General features: G+C 33.1%; 8 protein-coding genes across 8 annotated transcripts; 5 read left to right on the forward strand and 3 right to left on the reverse strand.

Annotated features, from left to right (window-relative positions):
* Positions 1-989: 989 nt before the first annotated feature.
* rbrA (ariadne-like ubiquitin ligase) lies at positions 990-2,891 on the reverse strand (the record flags this gene model as incomplete). The annotated part of the gene is made up of 5 exons (XM_004358927.1): positions 990-1,274; positions 1,340-1,459; positions 1,533-1,803; positions 1,900-2,502; positions 2,581-2,891. 5 exons carry the CDS (start codon positions 2,889-2,891, stop codon positions 990-992), a joined length of 1,590 nt encoding a protein of 529 aa, XP_004358984.1.
* A 2,500-nt stretch (positions 2,892-5,391) lies between these two features.
* DFA_01010 (uncharacterized protein) lies at positions 5,392-9,322 on the forward strand (the record flags this gene model as incomplete). Its single annotated transcript, XM_004358928.1, has 4 exons — positions 5,392-5,418; positions 6,021-8,419; positions 8,454-8,590; positions 8,655-9,322. The coding sequence occupies 4 exons, from the start codon at positions 5,392-5,394 to the stop codon at positions 9,320-9,322; spliced, it is 3,231 nt and encodes a 1,076-aa protein (XP_004358985.1).
* Positions 9,323-9,441: 119 nt separating this feature from the next.
* On the reverse strand, positions 9,442-10,381 carry DFA_01011 (uncharacterized protein; the record flags this gene model as incomplete). The annotated part of the gene is made up of 4 exons (XM_004358929.1): positions 9,442-9,715; positions 9,746-9,812; positions 9,891-10,200; positions 10,277-10,381. The coding sequence occupies 4 exons, from the start codon at positions 10,379-10,381 to the stop codon at positions 9,442-9,444; spliced, it is 756 nt and encodes a 251-aa protein (XP_004358986.1).
* A 466-nt stretch (positions 10,382-10,847) lies between these two features.
* DFA_01012 (fatty acid synthase) lies at positions 10,848-12,011 on the forward strand (the record flags this gene model as incomplete). Its single annotated transcript, XM_004358930.1, has 1 exon — positions 10,848-12,011. The coding sequence occupies one exon, from the start codon at positions 10,848-10,850 to the stop codon at positions 12,009-12,011; it is 1,164 nt and encodes a 387-aa protein (XP_004358987.1).
* A 293-nt stretch (positions 12,012-12,304) lies between these two features.
* Positions 12,305-14,227, forward strand: kif11 (kinesin family member 11; the record flags this gene model as incomplete). Its single annotated transcript, XM_004358931.1, has 1 exon — positions 12,305-14,227. The coding sequence occupies one exon, from the start codon at positions 12,305-12,307 to the stop codon at positions 14,225-14,227; it is 1,923 nt and encodes a 640-aa protein (XP_004358988.1).
* Positions 14,228-14,289: 62 nt separating this feature from the next.
* On the reverse strand, positions 14,290-16,138 carry DFA_01014 (esterase/lipase/thioesterase domain-containing protein; the record flags this gene model as incomplete). Its single annotated transcript, XM_004358932.1, has 4 exons — positions 14,290-14,295; positions 14,586-14,767; positions 14,967-15,547; positions 15,615-16,138. 4 exons carry the CDS (start codon positions 16,136-16,138, stop codon positions 14,290-14,292), a joined length of 1,293 nt encoding a protein of 430 aa, XP_004358989.1.
* Positions 16,139-16,315: 177 nt separating this feature from the next.
* On the forward strand, positions 16,316-17,297 carry DFA_01015 (enoyl-CoA hydratase; the record flags this gene model as incomplete). Its single annotated transcript, XM_004358933.1, has 2 exons — positions 16,316-16,400; positions 16,501-17,297. 2 exons carry the CDS (start codon positions 16,316-16,318, stop codon positions 17,295-17,297), a joined length of 882 nt encoding a protein of 293 aa, XP_004358990.1.
* A 492-nt stretch (positions 17,298-17,789) lies between these two features.
* Positions 17,790-18,404, forward strand: prdx5 (peroxiredoxin; the record flags this gene model as incomplete). Its single annotated transcript, XM_004358934.1, has 2 exons — positions 17,790-17,957; positions 18,066-18,404. 2 exons carry the CDS (start codon positions 17,790-17,792, stop codon positions 18,402-18,404), a joined length of 507 nt encoding a protein of 168 aa, XP_004358991.1.
* Positions 18,405-18,446: the final 42 nt, after the last annotated feature.

The raw sequence follows: 18,446 nt of genomic DNA on the forward strand, positions 1-18,446 counted from the left end.
GATTGATTGAAAAAGGTGAAAAAGAGATATTTAAAAGTACAAATACAGATAGATACAAATGAGATTGAATAATTATATAAATATGATACAAAGTAATTACTAGTTAGTTGGAGAGAGAGAGTTGAATATAAAAATGAAATTTGCTGAATGAACTGATGGGTTTAATACTCAAAAAAAATCTTGGATGAACAATGCACTTTGAGGTTCTGAGAATCTAGAAAGAAAATTTACTCTGCAATGTAAAAAGCTAAGTACACAACAGGAATCAAGCAAAAAATTGATTTTTTTTTTAATTTTTTAATTCATTTTCGAGAGATGTCCACCTACTACCCCAAAAACGAGGTGTCATATTCTATTATCCCACACAAACAATCCACGATACTTGTATGTAGACCAAATTAGTAGTAAAAGGAATATAGGATAGAAAGAATAACATGGACGGCTTGGATATATATTATAAAACGTATTTTTAATGATGATTTATTAATGGGAATCTCTCTGAATTCATGACGAGAAAAGGATATTATCCTTTACCAGCTGATAATACATTTTATAATTGTACTATTCTTTCTTTATATTCCTTATCATCTCATTCAATCTCTCTCTCAACCCATTTACTAATCCTTTATTTTTTCCATAATCTTACAGTTACTTTGATAATTACTTGATACTTTGCCTTTTGCAATTAATTAATGAACTCATTAAATAAAACATATGAATGTTACTATATAGAAAAAAAAGGTTTATATAATCGATTTATTTGGGAAAGGGGATGTTGTTGTTGTTTAATGTTTTACAATGTGAAGATAACATGCAGGATTGGATGGATGGGAACAAAAAATATATAATGTTGTAGAAGAAGATATAATGAATGGTTGTTGTTAAATAATTATTACTATTTCATTAATATTATTATTATTATTTGTTTGTTTGTTGGATAGGTTATTTATTATTCTTGTTGTTCTGTTCTATTCTATTCTTCTTCTGTTTTAGTTATTTTTAGAGCTTAGTTGGGTAGTTAGGCCACCAGCTACACCTTCGACAAAGTTATCCAAGAACTTCTTTGTAATTCTAGTATAGTTGGTAACTTGTTCTTTCCATTTGATAAAGGCTTGGTAGTCTTCCAACTTATCGATACTGAGTTCATAGTAGGTCGAGAGTTGATTGGTGTGCTTTTCAAGATCTTCTTGGAGGTATTCAAACAAGTTTCTCTCTTGTGATTTCTTATCCAAATAATAACCATAAACATATGAATATTGAAGTACTCTACGATTCTATAGAAAATATTTCAATTAGTTAATTATAATCTTTCCATTTGTATAAAATATTTAATATTTACTCTAAGTAATTGTTCAGTAGCTTCCATTAAGAATTTAGTATCGGCAGATCTAACATCAAACTTTGATAAGATTTGTTGTTCCTTTTGATGTGCGTTTCTTCTTTGTTCATCAGCGATTTTCTATATATATATGAAAATAAACAAATAAAGGTATAAGTATAAATTATAATTCTTTTTTTTTTTGTTTACGCACCATGGCATTTTTATGAGATTCATATCTATGATAGTAAAACATATATGCTTCCAATTCAGTTTTGGCATCGGCAGCCTTTTCATCGTCTTCCTTTGCTTTAGACTTATCGTATTTGTTACAATTGTAGTAACCTCCAGTGGCAGATCCATGATCTGACCATGCACCTCTACACAACCAACAAAACTCAAAACCACATCCACCTGCATTTTTACGACAAGTCATATGCATACAACCTCCATTCTTTTCAATTGGTGATCTACATTCTGGGCATCTAAAAAATAAAATAAAATAAATAAAGGAATTAGTATAAATATTATATTCTTTTTCTTTTTCTTTTTCTTTTTCTTCTTCTTTTGGTTTTGTTTACTTTTTAGTATTTGCCAACATCCAAGTAACATTTTCAGATTCATCGGAAGCCTTTTGTAACCATCTATCAACTTGAGAACAAGGACATGGCATATGATCACCGATTTCAAAGTCATTGCAATTGAAACAATATTGGAAACCACATTTGCAAGTGACTGCTTCTTTTCTCTCTTTGCGATCACATCGGACACTGTATATACAACCAGGTGCAGGGCACCATTTGACTTGGGGATTGTCGTCGACAAAGGATTTGAGGATAAAGTTTGCATACTTTTCATAGGTGGGTGTCTCGACAAGCTTCTTTACTGCCTCTTCGTGCACACGGACCTTGCACTTTGGTGCGGGACACGTAGCAAGAATGCATTCTGGACCTTCGCCAATCTTGCACTCTAAATATCCCTTCCAACAGGGAAGACAGTATCTATGATCGCACGACAATGCAAATGTCTGTGATGGTGGCAACTCGTCCAAACAAATCAAACAACTAAACTTTTGCATCGTTGTACTAACTGGTTTTTCAAGTTTTAATGATGGTATACCTGCATCGGCACATAATTTATCTGAATTATCCATATATTTTTCAATTAATTTCTCTTTGTTCCATCTAAAAGAAAATAAATTAAAAAGAAAAGAGTTATAAATATGTAATTATACTTTTTATCTTTTTCTTTTCTATACATACTTTAAATGTCTAAGTAAAATGGATACAGCAGACTCTGAATTAATACTTAAAACATCCATAACTTCTTTGATTAATTTCTTTGATTCACTTTGTAGTTCACCCTTGTCGAGTACTTCGAAACTTCTTTGTCTTGTCAGTTTGCTGTTGGATCGATTCGATGAATGTATGTCGTCGTAATCAACTTCTTGTGTACTGTATTCATAGTCCATATCCTCTTCATCGTCCATATCTAATTGACTTTCATTTCCAGATTCTTCTGCAGAGTCGTCATCAACTCCATCATAAGTATCGTACATTTCGTCTTCTGACATTTGATATTAAAAATATTAAATATATATATAGGTGAGGTGTATTAAAAAAAAATATATATTATATATAAATGTGTTGTATATACAAAACAAATCTTATTATTTAGTATTATTATTATTTGTTGTTTATGTTTAAAAATATAAATATAAAAAAGATACTATATGATAATATAATAATAATAATAATAATAATGAGGGAGAGAGGATTTAGTTTGTTAGTTTGTTTGATCTTCTACCTTTTTAATAATAATAATAATAATAATAATAATGATGGATGATGATTAATATATAAAAGTGGTAATAGTGTGTGTGTTGTTGTTGCTATTATTACTATTACTATCTATCACAAAATATAAATATAAAACTAAAAAAGTTGATAAAATAAGAAACTAGTTTAATTTAGTTTGCTTTGTTGTGCCAACTTCATTCATCCGTAATTATAAAAAAAAAAATGAAAAAAATAAAATTATATAATTTAATTCTATTCTATTATTGGTTTCGAAATTTAAGAAATGGAAGATGTTTGTCTCCTATATTATTATATTATTATTACTATTATTATCTCTATTTTGTTATTGTTTAAATTGAAGTTTTAGTTGTCGGCTGGCTAGCTAGCTATAGTTGAGTTGGGTTGTAAAGTATACTAGTAGAGGACAATAATATATATAATAATAATATAACCAATTGGCAAGAAAGAAGAAGGAGTAGACTACTATCAAACTAAATAAATATTCGTTTGTTTTGTTTTGATGGGAAAGAAACAAGCAAACACCTATTATTATTATTGTATAGGGTGGTTGTCGATTCGATTTACCACCCCCACACACTTTGCTCTCTTTCCTGCTGTTTGTCTCTCTCTCTTTGCTACCTCGTTCTGATGAATACTGATAATCATCAACATTTTATATAAATATGGTAGTAGGAGTAGGTGGTACAAAAAAGAAAAGAGAGAAAGCGTAATTAACAGTCTAAAGATATCTATCTATCTATCTACTGCACACACATCATCAAACATAAAGATTGATATAGGAACCTACCTTTTTTATTATGATAAACTTTACTTTTATACTCTCTCTTTTTTCTTTCTTCTTCTTCTATCTTTTTTGTTGTTGATCAATGTTGACTTTAATATTGTTAACAAGCTGACAAACTCAAACTCGCAATGCCACAATTTAATTTAATTAAAAAAAAAAAACAAACAATTGTTTGTTGCGAAAAGAGGATTGAGTATTAATAATAATTCAATTTTTTTTGTCAGTTTGCAATAAAGAAATCTTCTTCTTCCCTTCTTTTAGGAGAATGGTTGTTTGGATCTGGGTCAGGTCAAGTTCATTGGAGGAGGCACCAAAAAAAATATTGGTATCCAACCGACTTTTTTTGTAGCTTCCAGTCTATTTTTGAGGGAGTTATTACAACTTCACATTCCAGAAGGATAATGGTCAGTGTTAGTTATACATTTAAAAATTTCCAAAAGTAATCATTCAACTACAACATCTCAAATCATTTTATAGAATAAGAGTAGTATAATTGTTTATTTAAAAATACCATGGTGAAAGGGTCATATTTATATATTAGTTTCACAATATTGTATACAATTTGCAGGTCCATAGGGACTGGACAATTGATTAGCAATGGCCATGCAACTAACTCTACCTACAGCTGGAATTTCCTGGCAATACATCATCATTGAGTTTACTCCTCCATGACATGCTTTGTCACATTGTACTTCTGGATCCTCTCCAATTGGTGAAATCTCTGCATTGATAAATGATAATAATATGACTCCAAGAGTTAATAATATTAATCTATCGACGGAGAAAGAGAGAGATTAGTGATAAAGGTATTGTTAAAAGAAGAATAAGAAGAATAACATACATAAAGTTTTTAAACATTTGTTAGATTGAAGAAGAAGAAGAATAAGTCAGAGGAGATAGATAGAAAAAATTAGATAGAATAGATACAAATGAATGGTTCAAAAAAAAAGCCAACATTTTGAATAGATAGTAGTCCAGACAGCTACTATGACCCGCTCGGTTCATAATTTAGGGTGGGTGAGGAATGTGTGGGGTTGGGAAGATAGATGGTTGTGGTACCTCACCCACATGGTGTTTTGTATGCATGACATCTTTTCATAAAAAATCACTATAGGGATTCATTGGATGGACAACAAAAATCCAATTGGATACATCACCCAAATGACCAAATTAAATTTGGTAGTGCCGAGCCTGTCAAACTACATTATGAACTAAAGAAACGCTATATTGATACAACTAGTATTTTAATCATCATTGCGAATTTCATCATATCATATGGTACATATATTATATTACGCGATCGTATTCTATTTATCTTGAACTGAACAATCAATCGTGGTCATTATGATTATCGTTATCGTTATTTGAGGGGGGGTTGTCAATCTCGCATCTTGATCGTCAACACACACACGCTCTCTTCTATTAACTGCAAAGATGGTTATGATTAATAATTGTCGTCATGATATGATATGATTGTTCAGTTAATCAATACTAGAGTAGATAAATAGTAATATTAATAATAATAATAAAGAATAGGGTGTAGAAGAAGAACAACAAGTCAGTTCATTCAGATAGTGAGTGCACATCTCTTATCCCCACATCCCTACTCTTCTTCGAGAACAACACTCAAAAAATCAGTTAAATTAAATTAAATTAAATTAAAAAAAAAAAAAAAACTAATTCCTTTGCTTTGCACAAATTTGCCCAGACTCTGGGTTGCAGGCACCTTGATATATTTGACCTCAATAAAGACAGACAGACAGACAGAGAGAGAGAGACATTAGCTGAAAAATTAATAGTTCTATATTCTTTCAAATCCTAAATTATTCCTTTTCGATTCGATTCAATTCACTATCACCTACCTCGCCGTCATAGACGTAGTTTATTATTTTATTTTGTTTTTCAATATACAACCTTACAAACACATACACATACACACACATATATTTATACATATAATTATTTATTTATTACAATATATTTATTTTATTTATTTATTAAAAGAGTTAGAGAGATAAAAGAGAGTCAGACAAGTCAGACGACGAAAGAAAGAAAGAAAGAAAGATATCTTATATCAGTTAAATTAATAATAATATAGAATTTAGATTCGATGGACGTTTATATAAATGGAGCATATGTATTACCAATGAAAAATGCTAGAAAACATAAGATGAATACTATATTAAATAATCAACAACAAAGATTAGAAAGAGATAATAACAAAGATAAAGATAAAGATAAAGATAATAATAATAATAATAATAGCAATGGTACAAATGGTACCAATAGCAATAGCAATAATGGTAAACAACAAACACAATCACAAAAGCAACAACAACAACAAAAGAATGCAGGACCTAAATTCAAGAGATTTAAAAAGAAGGATAAATTAAAGAGAAACCAACAAGTATCAAACACTAAAAAGGCAGCAAAGACATCGTCGACAGCATCACCTGCCAGCAATACACACTCACAGGGACAACAACAAAACATCATCTTTTTTGAAGAGGATGATAGCAACTGCAGTGACCAAGATATTATGGAGTGTCTAGATCACCTGGTCAGAGGAGATGACAGTCAAGAGGACAGCATGGACGAGATCATTCTCGACTATATCCAGCACATGAATGTGTCAGATACCGACGAAAACGGCGTCATTAGCCAATTCACATTTACAGAGGATATGGATATCCTCTACTCGGCCGTCAAGAGTAGACAAGGCAGAAAGAAGCACAAACTCGGTCCCGGTGCAGAGATTATCGATATCTACACAACTGGCAACTTTTTTACGGCCAGTGAAGACTCTGACGACCTAGATGACGACGAAGAGATTGACTTGGCCATCGAAGAATCTTATCGTAAGAGTTGTAGACTCAAGAGAAGAAATAATCAAAGTAGAAACAAAGCAAAAAAGGCTGCTACTCCACCAAAACCAAATAATAATAATAATAATAGCAAAAGTAAATCACCACAACAAAAGAATAATACTAGTATATTGGCAACTGCTGGCAAGGTTAATTTTGTTAGTGGAGGTATTCTAACAAATAATGATGAAGAAGATGATTCCGAATTAACTACTACATCAACTGACAGTGTTTCCCTTCAACAATCAACAACCTCTACCAGCACAACTACTACTACTACAACTTCTACTACTTCAACTAAAAAGGTACCAGCATTGGAGAAAAGAGTATCATTCCAATTGATAAATGATGTAATTGTCCTTTCATCGTCGAGTGAGGATATCGATGAAAGTCCAAACATGCCAACAACCACTCCACAACAATTACAACATAATCACAACTTTAATAACTTTAATAATCATCATATTCAACAGTTGCAACAGCAACAACAAGTTGTACCAAATATTGATTTGTCATCATCTGCCAACAGTGGTTCACAACACGAACAAATGAGCCCAAGATTCAACCACGATGAATCACAAGATATTGAATTTGCCGATGAAAGTGATTTTGTAAACAATGAAGATGAAAGTGATGGTTATGATACCGACTTGGACAACGAGCAACAAAGAAGAGCATTTACACCATCGCCACTATTTTCTCAAGACATGATGGAAAGATCAGGTCCTCCATCCGATGACGACGATGAAAAGATGAACCAAGACGACGATTCATCAACCGAGGAAGAGAGAATTGTTTCCTGTTATGCAAATGGTTCAGAACCATCTGGTGATGAAAGTTATTTTAGTAATCCATTTAGTAGACTTTGTAGTGGTGGCGGCGGTGGTGGTAATAGATCATCTTCTTCCATTTCGTCATTTGGAAATCACTCATCATCATCGACATTTGGTAATTTCAATACTCAAGCTACTAGAAGATCATGTAGTGGATTCTCATCATTTGGTATCAATACTTGTCCAACTACTCCACCAACTCCATTAGCACCATCAACACCTCTTACACCATCAACACCTCTCACACCACTTTCAAATCCATTATTTTCCATCAATAGTCTAAATAATAATAATAATAATAATATTCATAACCCAATAGATATAGACAAACTTCATTGTATTAATAGTTGTAGTAATAATAGTAATAATAATAATAATAATAATAATCTTTATAATCGTAATAGTAATAATGGTAATCAATATATTGATGTTTCATCAGAAGAAAGTGAATCAGAATCAGAGTCTGATGATCCAGAGACTGAGCGTCGTGGATCTTTTGCCGATTGGATAAAAAAGGTACATGGAACATCGACCATCAAGATCCCACCCAAAAATGCCAACAACGAATTAATAGATGTAGATAATTTCGAACCTTTCAAAAAGGACAAGGTTGCTCCAGCACCCTCTGCTCCACTCGACCAAGTCATTTCCGATTGCCTAAGAGATAATTGTACAGAAGTCATCAAAAATGATATCGAGTTGCTTCACAATAGAGGATTAACTTTTACATCCTACACTTCAAAACAATTAAGTTCAATCTCTACTCTTTTTGATACTTTAATTATGAATTCTTGTTATCAGTATGTATATAGAAAGATTATTAATAATAGATAGAAACCTTTCTAATCACTCCATTCTTCCTCCTCTCTACTTTAGTGAATTCCCATTATGGTCAATGTCTAAAATATCCTTGTATCAAATTCAATTATTAACTAAAAATTATGCTATTTTTAGTTGTATCAAGAAAATAAGTAAGTTATAAAGTTGCAAAAGCAAAAAAGATGTATACATTATATTAACAGTTTTTTTCATTAGGGAATAGAAAGACAATCTTTGTAAATATTCACAACTCTACAAAGAAACCATCGATTAGAAAGAAGGAAAGATATATTGAGGATTCTTCTCAACAATCTACCAACTTTAAAATTAATGATTCAATGTTTGATTATGATAGTGATTCAGAATCTGATACCGATAATAATAATAATAACAATAATAATAATAACAATAATAATGGTCATATCAATAATAGTAGTGGTAGTGTTAATAATGGATTTATCAATATTAATAATAGTAATAATAATATTGGTAGACACCAAAGATCTCCATCACTTGGATCAACTTCACATACACCGAGAAAAGGTGAGAAAACAATTCATATGGGTAGAAAAGGAAAGACAGCACCACAAAATGTATATGAAAAGTTTTCTAAAAAGAAGAACAAACATCAACAGCAACAACAACAAAGTCCCAAAAACAAATCACCAAAGAGTCCAAACAGTGGTCCTCAAACACCTGTTAAAAGATTGTTACATGGTGAAGTTGTAGACGGTGATCGCAAGCCAATCGGAGAATCCAATATTGGAAACCAATTGCTCAAAAAGATGGGTTGGGTTGGTGGTGGTCTTGGAGCTCAAGAACAAGGCATCGTTGCACCAGTTCAAGCAGTTGTTAGAAAGGATAGATTAGGTTTAGGGTTTTAATTTATTATATAAAGATATGTATGGAATCAAGTTTTTTGATTTTCATAGTTTATAATTCTTTTTTTTTTTTAAAAGATAACAAATCAAATCAAATCATCAATTATAATTTCATTTCTATTTTATTTGGCAAAAAGTATTTTTGAAAGTGCATTTGGATTGATGATATTACCATTCATTGAACCAATGAGATGAGTGACTTGTGATGACAATTTCAAGTAAAAGGCCTTGTCTTGTCTGTCCATGCTTGTGATATGTTTGTTTTTGCCAGGAACCAATTTGTTGATCGTAAATTCACGTACGGCAGTTGGACTGCCCCATGTAGAGTAGGAGACCACACGAATGACACGTCCTTTGCTAATAAACATCTGTGCAATATTGTTTAGATTATTTCTTCTGATAAAGTAAAATGATACCGTAACAAACAATGGTCCAATTCCCATTACCAATATATTTTGAATCGTCGAATGATCAGATGTTTGGGCATATAAATCTTTAAAGAACAATAATCAAAAGTAAGGGTAAGTAATAGATCTAAATAGAGATGTTGAATGTAATGGTTGACACTTACCTATACCACCCACTAATACACCGATTTGAATGAATCCCAACATTGAAAACATTCTATACTTTAGTTGATTTACATCATCGTATATCTTTTCATAATATTCATCTTGTCCATTGTTGTTGTTGTTGTTATTAGTATCATTATTGCTATTGTTATTATTATTATTATTAGTATCAACTACAAAAGTTGATGGTGAAGAGGAAGAAGAAGAAGAAGAAGTAGAAGTAGAAGAAGGAGTAACAGTTGAAAATCTAAATAGTTGTTGATGTTGATTATTGATAGTTGATCGAGACAAGAGGAGTTGTTGGTTACTCTTGAATGTATTTAATGATATGAATGAAGCACTATCATCATCATCATTTTTTGTTATATATTCCATTGGTCAACACAGCACTTTGTGAAGATCTTGCTCCAGCATATGAACTTGAAGTAACTTTAAAAGTAGTAGTCGATGATGATGATCTAATCGATTTTAATAATGTCCTTGATAACATTCTATCTATCTATCTATCTATCTATCAATCTATCTCTTAAGCTTTTAAAGAATGAATGAAAAATCATATGTTTTTGAATCTTTTGCAATCACAAGTAAAAGTTCACAAAAATAATATTCTCAAGTCCAATACTCACTCCTCTGGATAATATAATTATTTATTTCCAACATTAAATGAATAATAATTTTAATTAATTTTAGAATATCAAAGAAGAATATTCTAATTAATACTCTTATTTTTTGGTCGCCTGATTCAGAGTGTCCCAAGTTAGCTAGAACCCCCAAAGAATGTGGAGAGTATTGATACGAGTAGCTTCAAGTATCGTAAATCATACAATGCACTTAACATTGGTTTGGATTATCCAACATACTTGCAACCACTCCAACAACTAGTCATCAACAATGGACTGGTACTACCACCGATTACAACATACGCATAACATCAATTCAAACAAGCAACCAACCAAATGACAGCTAGAACACACATTGGAAAGATTGTAATCGATTATGAAAATGTTGAACATGATCTGTTGGAACCACTCTTACAACCAGACAACAAGAGAGTGGAAAAGAAGAATTATAATCTCGATGGTATTCAAGATACTCTACTCATCACAGGTCAAACTGGATTGGCAGCACAATGTCTTCAATACATTATCAATCATTCCGATCATCTAAACGATATTATCGTTGTTTCATACTCCAAACCAAAATATGAAATACAACTATTAATGAATGATTGTATTAGAAGGAAAAAAGGAGGATCAAGAGGCGACAACAAGGCATCGGCGTTGGTTAATATACATTTATTGCAATGTGATGTTGGCAATTATCAACAATTGTATGAATGCGTCACCAAGTTGTACTCGAGCAACACATCGATCAAACCGGTGAAATTTGTGATACTCACTGCGAATGTATATTCGAGTAAATTGGCAGATGATATAGACCACGAAGAACACCACAAAGTCATGTCGGCCAAGGCCATCGGAGCATTGAACCTTCACGAACTGTTTATTCAACTCGGATGGCAATTGACACACTTTAACATGTTTTCATCGATATCGACGATGCTCAAAGGTGTCAATACCACGTATGGTGTATCAAACACAGTCTTGGATCTCTTGGCTAAATATCGAAGCAACAATCTTGGAATGCAAGCCACATCGATTGCATGGGGATCAGTAGGATCAGCAGGATATTTATCATATGAAAAAGGAGCAAGTGTCAATCTAACATCGATTGGTGCAGAATTGTTACCTACCGCTCCATCCAAAAAGTTCAACTTTATTAAAATATATGATGGTGATTTTGAAAGAATACTCGGTCACGTGCCAAGACAAGAGCATCGATTCCAACACCTGGTCAAACAGATCAAGAATCAAACAAAAACAACAACATCGAGCAGTACCACCAATGATATTGTGATTGACTATATCTCTGAAGTAGTATCCATCAGCAGAGATGGACTATCACTTGACACCAAACTCAAGGATTATGGCGTCGACTCGATGATTGCCATTCAAATCAAATCATGGGTCGATAGAGAATTCAACAAACAGAATCTATTTAATCAATCTCAAATATCAAATGGTACTATTAATGAAATACTTCAAACTTTGAATACATAAATTAAATAGATAGGAATAACCCTCCAAAATTTTGATTATTCAAAAAAAAAAAAAAAAAAAAAAAAGACGTTTAGGTGCAGAAGTGGGGAGGTTTCATTAATAATGCAGTTAAAGGTACTCACATCATTCCTCTTTTGCTTACTTGTATAACAACAACCCTTTTAAATATATATATATATATATATATATTGTAAAACTACTACCTCATTCCTCCTCTTTCTTCTTTATATTGTATATATTCATCGATTATTCTCTTTCTCTAAAGTAGTTTAATAGTAGTCGACGCGCGCGAGATGATTAGTAGTAATTTAAATGAAAATATAGCGGTTGTAGTGAGAGCAAGACCATTCAACAATGAAGAGACAAAACTTGGATGTCATGAGGCGTGGTCGATGGATCCATTGTCAAATACAATCACATCATTGCCACCTCCTACAACACCGACATCGACATTGGCAGCACCCAAGACACCTGCAAAGTCATTAAACAGTTCACTTGGACCCCCTAGAACACCTGCCAAATCATCATTATACTCTTCTTCTTCTGCTCATCCTCCCCCATCAACACCTAGTGGAAAGTTTATACCAAATGAATATACCTACGATCACTTGTTCTTGCCCAACATTGAAAATATAGATGTCTATACAAGCGTTGCCAAGGGTATCATCACATCAACAATGGAAGGATTTAATGGTGTTATCTTTGCCTATGGACAGACTGCATCTGGAAAGACGTTTACAATGAAGGGTACGGGTAGAAAGAACCCGGGTGTCATTCCATTGGCCATCCAAGACGTTTTCTCATTCATTGCAAACGACCCAAACAGAGAGTTCTTGTTGCGTATCTCGTATTTGGAAATCTACAACGAGGTGATCAACGATTTGTTGGCACCCGAGAACATCAACCTCAAGGTGCACGAGAACCCACAGTCGGGTGAGGTGTTTGTCGGCGGGCTCAAAGAAGAGATTGTCTTGTCGTACGATCACGTGCTCTCGGTGATTGCGTCGGGTGAGGCACATCGTCATGTCGGGTCGACCAACTTTAACGACCAGTCGTCGCGTTCACACACCATCTTTAGACTGGTGGTAGAGTCCAAGCCGGTGGCCGACAGCGTCGATTCGTCGAGCCAAGGCGTGCGTGTATCGTGTCTCAATCTGATCGATTTGGCTGGAAGTGAGCGTGCCAGCGAGGGTGCGCAATCCATCCGTAACAAAGAGGGTGCATACATTAACAAGAGTTTGTTGACTCTTGGCTCGGTCATTAGCAAATTGAGCGAAAAGACCAAGGGTCACATCAACTATAGAGATTCCAAACTCACACGTATACTCCAAAACTCGCTTGGTGGCAACTCCAAGATTGCCATCATCTGTACCATTACGCTTGCCAACAACAACTTTGAAGAGTCACATAGCACGCTCAAGTTTGCATCGCGTGCCAAGAATATTGTCAACAATGCCAAGGTCAATGAGACTGTCGACGACAAGACATTGATCAAACAATACCGAAACGAAATTGCCGAGCTCAAGAACAAGCTCGAAGAGGCCAATCGTCGTGGCAAGGATATAGTTCCGGGCGGGTCAGCAGCAGACGAGCTCAACAAGAAACTAATGGAAGCCGAGAAACATAAGAACCTTCTCGAAAGTAAAATCCAGCATCTTACCAAGCTCATCCTCGTGTCGACCAGTATCAGCAACGCCAAAAAGTCGGCTGGTATGGCTAGTCCGGGGAGTTCTTCAATGTCGGCTCGCAATACCATACAAAATGTGTCGTCGGCAGCGTCACCTTCATCAATCGATCCACTCGCCGAGATTGATCCACACCATCTCAGCGAACACATTAAAAATAGTTTGGCAATCGAAGAAAAAGAGATACAGCTAAAGAGTAAAATAGCAAAGTTGGAACTAGACGTTGAAGAGAAATCAAAAATAATAGAAACACTAAAGAGTGGTGGAAAAGGATCAACTTCTCCCGGCGTAACTGCACCTGTAAATGTAAATGATAGAATTAAAGAATTGGAAGCAAAATTAAAGGAAAAGGATGATTCCATACTTTCACTGGAATTCAAGATCAAAGGATACACTGAAAAGTTTAAAGAGTTTTATTCAGAAAATACAGTTTTAAAGAAAAAGGTTAATCAATTACAAGATGAAATTCAAAGACTTCAAAATCAAGATGGTGCTTATGAATATGATGAAGATGGTGATGAAATGTATTAAATAATAAAATCAAATAAAATAGGAATAGATAGATATTAATAATAATCAAAGAATATTTTGATTTAAAACTAAAAAAAAAAAAAAGAATATATTTCTATGTATTTATCTGTTTGTTTTTTTATATATTTATTAATTTATTTATTTGTTTGTTTTATGTAATAGATAAACTGTTGAAATTAATGCACCAAAAATAAAATAATGACTTGATCCAATATTTTGACTGTATTCATGAACTATATTCAAACAATCTGTTACACATGGATGGAATTTAACATTTTGATTTGTCTAGACATCATACATTATTTTGTTGGTTAATAAATAGGTCTGTGTAGTTTAGGGCAATTTCAATGATACATACAATATGAATTAAATTTTCTACCAAAACAAAAGAATTTATCATAAATGCTGATAGCAATAATGTAAACAAAGCTGGTAAAATGCTGCAAACAATTCTCAATGCTAATAACATATTTTTTGATCTAGATTTAAAAGAATAAATAAATAAATATATGATTGGGGTCTCTGTGAGATGTAGTACATCTAAATGAAAATGATGTGTACTATAGTGTTGGTTTTCAAAAAAACCAATAAATATTAATTTATTTCATAAACACACACACAAACACCAATGGTGATGGTAATGAAAGAATGAACTTCACTTTTTGTGTACATCATTGTATATGTTTATATGTTACTTTTTATTGTTTTGAAAGAATATAATTAAATAAATCATCTTTACATGAACTAGAAGTATATTCATGTTTAGTATGACCGGAACTTCTGTGTTGACAAGATTGATAGGTACTGAAACCAAGGTCTTGACCAACTGGTTGTTTTGAAGCTACCCAATTGATACAATTGTTTGAAATGAATTTAAGAACCTTTTTGTTATTCTCTACTTTTTGTGCCTTTGTATATTTGTATTGAGTGTTTTGTTCATTGTCATCATCGTCGTCCTCTGAATCAGATTCTACATTTGATCTTCTCAAAACACTATGAGAGTGGACACTGTCTGTCAAACCAATTGCTTTTAACTTGTCCATTATTTTTGGTCTACTTTCCAAGATGTGCATTGTTAATTGTCCACCAAATGAATGGGCAATAATAGTGATTGCCTTGGCCTTTGATTTTACAATATAATGATCGTATACATATTGAACGTGATTGTATGGTGTTTCACTTCCTGGAACTGATCCCATCTTTGGTTTACCATTCTTTCCGATATACTCTCCTCTTGTTTGATTTGGATTAAGAATAATAAATGAAAAGTTATTCTTTTTAGCTTGCTCTAAATATTCAAAGATTGTTCCTTTTCCCAATCTAAACATAACATGTTTAGTTTGTTAGTTTTAGTATTGATATATAATATTTATTTATATTTACATACGTATCATTAATACAAATTGATCTTGCCCATTGACCAGCAACAACTCTTCCACTACCACAAATGATGATTAACAATCTCTCTTCGTTGGCGTAGAAATCATCACTCAAAAAGATATTGGTATGTGGTTTGGTAGGATCTACACCTTCGATGTTATCCTCTGGTATTTGTAGTTCTATGAGGTGGTATGGTTCTTGAGTCATCATCTTTTGAATGGTCGTTGCAACAACATCACCCAATGCATCATAATGTTCTTGTGTTACAAATTTAAATGTACTATCATCCTTGATTGATCTTAATTGTCCTTTATCATTGTATCTATATCCAAACTCTTCAATTGTCTTGTATGAACTATAATCTTCTTCCTCTTCATGAGTTGGTGATGATGTAGTTATATTTTGTACTACTTGTTGTTGTTGGTCACTCATATTATTATCTTTTCCTTTGGTTGTTATTTGACCTCCCTCCATATCTTTCTTTTTCTTTATCGTTGGTGACGAAATGGATGAAGTATCTGTTCTTTTCATTTTAGTTGGTAAATTAATAATCATTAATTAAAATATGAAGAAAATTTAAATATCTGTTTCTCGTGTGACGGATCACCTCCTCTGACTTTGTTTGAAATTTATTTAAATTAAATAGTTTACTTAACCTTTTAGTAAAAGAGAAAGACTGTTTGTTTGTTTGTTTGTTCTCTCATAAGAATGTTTTTGGTTAAATCATCTATTCCAAAGTTTGCTGTTAGATTGTATTCAACTACTGCTGCTGCTACTGCTGGTGCTGCTAAAGGTAGGTAAATAGAAATAGAATGCATTACTACTCTGATTGATCAAAGTTTGCTGTTGTTAGGTTTGGTTTGATTAACCTCTTTTCTTTTCCTCTTCTATAGAACCATTAGTATTTATTGAAAAGCATTTAGAAAATGGTGTTTATAATGGTGTATCATTCTTAAAGTTGAATAAACCTGCACATCTCAATGCGCTGACATTTGATATGGGTAAGGATTTCAAAGATTGTGTTGATCAATTGGCTCAAGACAAGTCTGTCAAGTGTGTTATTCTTACTGGTGCTGGCAAGGCCTTTTCTGCAGGTGGTGATTTAAACTTTTTGATGGATCGTACCAAAGATAGTCCACAAAACAATGCAGTCATTATGGAGAAATTCTACAAGACCTACCTCTACATTAGAAATATCAACGTTCCAATCATCTCTGCTATCAATGGTCCTGCTATTGGTGCTGGATTATGTTTGGCAATGGCTACCGACATTAGATTGGCTTCAAACAAGGCCAAGATGGGTCTTACATTTGTGTCGTTGGGTATTTCACCTGGAATGGGCTCTACCCATTTCTTACCACGTGTTGTCAGTCATCAAGTGGCCACCCGGATGTTATTGACCGGCGACGTTGTACAAGGTGACGAAGCCAAGCAATTGGGTTTGGTATTGGATGTTTACAATCAAGAAGACCTCATTCCACAAGCCACCGCTTTGGCTAGTAGAATCGCCAAACAATCGGCCATCTCTGTACAAGGTTGTCTCAAATCAATACGTAATCAACAAAATACAGGATTGGAAGTATCACTTCAACGCGAAGCCGATAATCAATCACAATGTTTTGCTCATCCAGATATTGTCGAAGGTTTAACTGCTATTAAAGAATCTCGTCCACCAGTCTTTAAATCTTAAATTAAAGAAATAAACCGACATACATACATTCATACATATCAAAGTAGGGGTATTATTATTATTATTATTATTATTATTATTATTATTATTATTATTATTTTAGGTTTATTTGGAATATATTTATTCTTTTTTTTGACTTGGAAAAAGTGATTCTATTTGAAATTTAGATAACGTAATATAACAGTTGAAATAGTCTATCTTGATGGCTAATTAATCTATAAAAGGTAAGCTTGATAGGTCGATCTGGTGTTGACAAACTCTAAATCGAATAGAATCGTGGGTTTTTTTCGTTGACGACAATATTCTTGACTTCTTGTGGAACGTCATTCCTCCACCCCGCTGCATCCCGTCATCAAAAAAAATTATCTAAAATTAATTTAAATTTTGGTTTAAAAGAGGATGGTCCATGATCAACAGTTTCAATTCAATTTAAATTAAATTACAACAACAAATACATTTATAATATTTATATACATACATACAATATACAAAATGAGCATTAAAGTAGGAGAAAAAGTACCATATGACATTACCCTTTGGAAGGCTGTTCAACCACTCCCAGAAGATGGAGCTTGTCCCATCCCAACCAAGGTTCAATCAAACACTCTTTTTGAAGGAAAGAAGGTTGTCCTCGTTGCTGTACCAGGTGCATTCACACCAGTATGTATATATATATATATATATATTATATTCAACATTGTAAACTATCGAGTATCATTCATGTGATCATTAACAAATATGATTCTCTTCTCTTCTCTTCTCTTTTAGACCTGTTCAGTTAAACATATCCCAGGCTTTGTTGAAAAGATTGATGAGATCAAGGCAAAGGGTATTGATGCTGTCTATTGTATTGCAGTCAATGATGGCTTTGTTATGAGCTATTGGGCTGCTGATCAAAAGGCCGGTGATAAGGTACAATTCTTTGGCGATGGCAATGGTGATTTCACCAAGAAGATTGGTTTGACCAAGGATTGTACCGCATTTGGTTTGGGTATCAGATCTGAACGTTATGCTATCGTCATTCATGATGGTATCGTCAAATCAATTGCTGTTGACGCTGGTGCTTTTGGAGAAACATCTGTCGAAGCTGTTCTTGCTAAATTATAAATTAAATAAAACGTACAACAAATGTAAATAATAATATTTAAA

The sequence above is a fragment of the Cavenderia fasciculata genome (assembly GCF_000203815.1).
Source record: "Cavenderia fasciculata unplaced genomic scaffold Scf_Dfasci-F-a-25c12.r2-5, whole genome shotgun sequence".
In the NCBI taxonomy this organism is placed as follows: Eukaryota; Evosea; class Eumycetozoa; order Acytosteliales; family Cavenderiaceae; genus Cavenderia; species Cavenderia fasciculata.